Here is a 2,500-nt window from a genome sequence, read left to right on the forward strand (position 1 = left end):
CTGTGTGGTTCTATCTGTGTGGTACTATCTGTGTGGTTTTATCTGTGTGGTACTATCTGTGTGGTACTAGCGGTGTAGTTCTATCTGTGTGGTTCTATCTGTGTGGTACTATCTGTGTGGTACTATCTGTGTGGTACTATCTGTGTGGTACTATCTGTGTGGTACTAGCGGTGTGGTTCTATCTGTGTGGTACTATCTGTGTGGTTCTATCTGTGTGGTACTATCTGTGTGGTACTAGCGGTGTGGTTCTATCTGTGTGGTTCTATCTGTGTGGTACTATCTGTGTGGTACTATCTGTGTGGTTCTATCTGTGTGGTACTATCTGTGTGGTACTATCTGTGTGGTTCTATCTGTGTGGTACTATCTGTGTGGTACTATCTGTGTGGTTCTATCTGTGTGGTTCTATCTGTGTGGTACTATCTGTGTGGTACTATCTGTGTGGTACTATCTGTGTGGTACTATCTGTGTGGTACTATCTGTGTGGTACTATCTGTGTGGTACTATCTGTGTGGTACTATCTGTGTGGTACTATCTGTGTGGTTCTATCTGTGTGGTACTATCTGTGTGGTTCTATCTGTGTGGTACTATCTGTGTGGTACTATCTGTGTGGTACTATCTGTGTGGTACTATCTGTGTGGTACTATCTGTGTGGTTCTATCTGTGTGGTTCTATCTGTGTGGTTCTATCTGTGTGGTGGTTCTAGCAGTTCCAGCGGTGTGTTGGTGAGCGTGCTGGTGAGTGTGATGTGTGTGTGTGCGTGTGCGTGTGTGTGTCTGTGTGTGTGTTTGTGTGTGTGTGTCTGTGTGTGTGTGTGTGTCTGTGTGTGTGTCTGTGTGTGTCTGTGTGTGTGTGTGTGTGTGTCTGTGTGTGTGTGTGTGTCTGGGTGTCTGTGTGTGTATCTGTGTGTGTGTGTCTGTGTGTGTGTGTCTGTGTGTGTGTGTCTGTGTGTGTGTGTCTGTGTGTGTGTTGGTGAGCGTGTTGGTGAGCGTGCTGGTGAGTGAGCGTGTTGGTGAGCGTGTATCTGTTTGTATTGACCAGGTAGCTCACCTTGAACGAACGGGGCACTACCTGACGGTGAAGGACAACCAGGTAGTGCAGCTGCACCCGTCCACGTGTCTGGATCACAAGCCTGAGTGGGTCTTGTACAACGAGTTTGTGCTCACCACCAAGAACTACATCCGCACCGTGACGGACGTCAAGCCAGACTGGTGAGGAAACACTCACCAACTCACTCACCTACTCACTCAGTCAGTTAGTCAGTCACTCAATCAGTCAGTCAGTCACTCAGTCACTCACTCAGTCACTCACTCACCACCAAGAACTACATCCGCACCGTGACGGACGTCAAGCCAGACTGGTGAGGAAACACTCACCACATCGCTCACCCACTCACTCAGTCAGTTAGTCAGTCACTCAATCAGTCAGTCAGTCACTCAGTCACTCACTCAGTCACTCACCACCAAGAACTACATCCGCACCGTCACGGACGTCAAGCCAGACTGGTGAGGAAACACTCACCAACTCACTCACCACATCGCTCACCTACTCACTCACTCAGTCAGTGAGTCACTCACTCAGTCACTCACTCAGTCACTCACTCAGTCACTCACCACCAAGAACTACATCCGCACCGTCACGGACGTCAAGCCAGACTGGTGAGGAAACACTCACCACATCGCTCACCTACTCACTCAGTCAGTTAGTCACTCACTCAGTCAGCCAGTCAGTCACTCACTCAGTCACTCACTCAGTCACTCACTCAGTCACTCACCACCAAGAACTACATCCGCACCGTCACGGACGTCAAGCCAGACTGGTGAGGAAACACTCACCAACTCACTCAGTCAGTGAGTCACTCACTCAGTCACTCACCCACTCACTCACTCACTCACTCAGTCACTCAGTCAGTCACTCACTCAGTCACTCACTCACTCAGTCAGTCACTCACTCAGTCACTCACTCAGTCACTCACCACCAAGAACTACATCCGCACCGTCACGGACGCCAAGCCAGACTGGTGAGGAACACTCACCAACTCACTCAGTCAGTGAGTCACTCACTCAGTCACTCAGTCACTCACTCACTCACTCAGTCACTCACTCAGTCACTCACTCAGTCACTCACCACCAAGAACTACATCCGCACCATCACGGACGTCAAGCCAGACTGGTGAGGAAACACTCACCACATCGCTCACCTACTCACTCACTCAGTTAGTCACTCACTCAGTCACTCACTCAGTCACTCACTCAGTCACTCACTCAGTCACTCACTCAGTCACTCACTCAGTCACTCACCACCAAGAACTACATCCGCACCGTCACGGATGTCAAGCCAGACTGGTGAGGAAACACTCACCACATCGCTCACCTACTCACTCACCTACTCAGTGAGTCACTCAGTCACTCAGTCACTCACTCAGTCACTCACTCAGTCACTCACTCAGTCACTCACTCAGTCACTCACTCAGTCACTCACCACCAAGAACTACATCCGCACC

At 50.0% G+C, this 2,500-nt stretch overlaps 1 protein-coding gene across 1 annotated transcript in view; it reads left to right on the forward strand.

Annotated features, from left to right (window-relative positions):
* LOC144954541 (ATP-dependent RNA helicase DHX15-like) overlaps positions 1-2,500 on the forward strand; it is a 20,994-nt gene that overhangs the window by 15,276 nt on the left and 3,218 nt on the right. Inside the window, exon 5 of the mRNA XM_078885014.1 lies at positions 1,039-1,208. Within this exon, the coding sequence (XP_078741140.1) occupies positions 1,039-1,208 (170 nt within the window). The remainder of the gene's footprint in view (positions 1-1,038; positions 1,209-2,500) is intronic.

The sequence above is a fragment of the Lampetra fluviatilis genome, unplaced genomic scaffold, assembly GCF_964198595.1.
Source record: "Lampetra fluviatilis unplaced genomic scaffold, kcLamFluv1.1 SCAFFOLD_771, whole genome shotgun sequence".
Taxonomy (NCBI): domain Eukaryota; kingdom Metazoa; phylum Chordata; class Hyperoartia; order Petromyzontiformes; family Petromyzontidae; genus Lampetra; species Lampetra fluviatilis.